General features: G+C 50.5%; 2 protein-coding genes across 3 annotated transcripts; one reads left to right on the top strand and one right to left on the bottom strand.

Annotated features, from left to right (window-relative positions):
- Window positions 1-607: 607 nt before the first annotated feature.
- On the bottom strand, window positions 608-1,048 carry LOC104491118 (histone H2A). Of its 2 annotated transcripts, none has more exons than XM_010133487.1 (2): window positions 896-1,048; window positions 608-844 (listed from the first exon to the last, which is right to left on the bottom strand). In XM_010133487.1, the coding sequence occupies exons 1-2, from the start codon at window positions 1,046-1,048 to the stop codon at window positions 608-610; spliced, it is 390 nt and encodes a 129-aa protein (XP_010131789.1). The 2 variants fall into 2 exon arrangements, with proteins under 2 accessions (XP_010131789.1, XP_010131788.1); XM_010133486.1 differs by having other exon boundaries at window positions 608-871; window positions 920-1,048.
- A 330-nt stretch (window positions 1,049-1,378) lies between these two features.
- On the top strand, window positions 1,379-1,799 carry LOC104491117 (histone H2B 1/2/3/4/6-like). Its single transcript, XM_010133484.1, has 2 exons — window positions 1,379-1,672; window positions 1,707-1,799. Exons 1-2 carry the CDS (start codon window positions 1,379-1,381, stop codon window positions 1,797-1,799), a joined length of 387 nt encoding a protein of 128 aa, XP_010131786.1.
- Window positions 1,800-2,144: the final 345 nt, after the last annotated feature.

Genomic DNA, 2,144 nt, shown 5'->3' with positions numbered 1-2,144 from the left:
GAAAGAAGCTACATTATCATTTCATGGTGCAGGTCTGACTAGTTCAGGTTTAGATCAAAATAAGCCATATCCCCTAAAGCATTTCTCATTTTATTTCTGAGTAGTCACAGGGAAATTTTACATCTTTTAATAAATTAATGCCTACAAAGGTAATCTTTCTTTATCTGCAGGTGCAGATACAGGGGTTTGGGGTGGTGCCCCATTTATTTTCATGCTGCATAGCTTTTTCCACCACCATGCTCCCCACCTCAGTCTTTTAGCAACCCCCACCCTGTATTTCACACTACAGATACTCTGTAAAGTCACGAGACTTAAGCAAATTCAACATTAAGAACAAGTGTTTTACTAATACTGTTACAATAAATCCCTACAAAGCCAGCATTCTTGCATTAAAAGGGATGAGGGATTAGAAAATGTACTCTTCTCAGGTAGGAACCAAGTTTTAAGAGAATACAGAACATGACTAACTCCTTAAAAGCAGCACACTTGGTACCAAAGCACTTTTGTAAAAAAAGCAACACAACTCTTTTCCGATTCTGTGGGTGGCTCTGAAAAGAGCCTTTGGGTTATACCGTTGGGAAAAGTCTGATCAGTTTGTTCGCTGCGTTTATTTGCTCTTCGCCTTGTGGCTGTCGGTCTTCTTGGGCAGCAGCACGGCCTGGATGTTGGGCAGCACGCCGCCCTGCGCGATGGTCACCTTGCCCAGCAGCTTGTTGAGCTCCTCGTCGTTGCGGATGGCCAGCTGCAGGTGGCGGGGGATGATGCGCGTCTTCTTGTTGTCGCGGGCCGCGTTGCCCGCCAGCTCCAGGATCTCGGCCGTCAGGTACTCCAGCACGGCCGCCAGGTACACCGGCGCGCCGGCGCCCACCCGCTCCGCGTAGTTGCCCTTGTTCATGTAGACGGGAGCTCCAGCCCCCACCCGCTCCGCGTAGTTACCTTTCCGGAGAAGTCGGTGCACGCGGCCCACGGGGAACTGCAGCCCGGCCCGCGACGAGCGCGACTTGGCCTTGGCTCGGACTTTGCCTCCCTGCTTCCCGCGGCCGGACATGATTCAAGCACCTCAAACTACAACCTGCCCTCACAAAACAAGGCCGGAAAAAACCATACTGACGCAAGAGCTCTTCCCGTTTTATCCCTTCCCTGGGAGGGACTAGCGATTGGTGATTGGCTGGAGACTGACGTTGCTTAAACAACCAATCAGAGGCTGGATCCCATTATGACCAATCAGCGACAAATATACACCCCTGTACAGCAAGGTCCAATCGAATTCTACGAGTTAGAGGTCGGTTATTTGCATAACGGCTCTATAAATACCGGGCGCTGCGGCCATTTTAACTGTTGATCTTTTTTCCTACAGGAGAGGGAGAACGCCGTCAAAATGCCTGAGCCGGCTAAGTCCGCCCCCGCGCCCAAGAAGGGCTCCAAGAAGGCGGTGACCAAGACGCAGAAGAAGGGCGACAAGAAGCGCAAGAAGAGCCGCAAGGAGAGCTACTCGATCTACGTGTACAAGGTGCTGAAGCAGGTGCACCCCGACACGGGCATCTCGTCCAAAGCCATGGGCATCATGAACTCCTTCGTGAACGACATCTTCGAGCGCATCGCCGGCGAGGCGTCGCGCCTGGCGCACTACAACAAGCGCTCCACCATCACGTCGCGGGAGATCCAGACGGCCGTGCGGCTGCGCATCCGCGTCGCGGGAGATCCAGACGGCCGTGCGGCTGCTGCTGCCCGGCGAGCTGGCCAAGCACGCCGTCTCCGAGGGCACCAAGGCCGTCACCAAGTACACCAGCTCCAAGTAGAGCGCCTCGGATCATCAGTTTTAACCCAAAGGCTCTTTTAAGAGCCACCCACATACTCCCTGAAAGAGCTGTAACACAGTACTCTCGGTCTTTTTATGTATGAAAATATACTTAAGCGGTAAATACAGTTTGAAATCTCTTAAATCAGTTTTCAGAGCTTGCAATAATTAGTTATCTGTCTCTGTAGTCCTCGATTAAATTAACTATTCTTACATGTTGATGTTCAAGTAGTTTTCCGTTACTGTAAGCAGTATTCAGTTTTTTTTTTTTTTTGCGGGGAAGTATGAGACGCAGAACATTATAGTATCATAAATAAGAAATTCACGCACTTTCAATGGCTAAATT

The sequence above is a fragment of the Buceros rhinoceros genome, unplaced genomic scaffold, assembly GCF_000710305.1.
Source record: "Buceros rhinoceros silvestris isolate BGI_N320 unplaced genomic scaffold, ASM71030v1 scaffold22243, whole genome shotgun sequence".
NCBI classification, from domain to species: domain Eukaryota; kingdom Metazoa; phylum Chordata; class Aves; order Bucerotiformes; family Bucerotidae; genus Buceros; species Buceros rhinoceros.
Note: the sequence above shows the minus strand (reverse complement) of the source record. Positions and strands in the feature narration are given on the sequence as shown.

What these genes read in the sequence shown, in the direction of transcription:
- LOC104491118 (XM_010133486.1), bottom strand. Translation starts at nt 1,048, where the DNA reads ATGTCCGGCCGCGGGAAGCAGGGAGGCAAAGTCCGAGCCAAGGCCAAG. An exon ending in AAGGTAACTACGCGGAGCGG is followed by an intron (nt 872 to 919) that starts GTGGGGGCTGGA and finishes AACTACGCGGAG; the next exon opens with CGGGTGGGCGCCGGCGCGCC.
- LOC104491117 (XM_010133484.1), top strand. Translation starts at nt 1,379, where the DNA reads ATGCCTGAGCCGGCTAAGTCCGCCCCCGCGCCCAAGAAGGGCTCCAAG. An exon ending in CGCGGGAGATCCAGACGGCC is followed by an intron (nt 1,673 to 1,706) that starts GTGCGGCTGCGC and finishes CGGGAGATCCAG; the next exon opens with ACGGCCGTGCGGCTGCTGCT.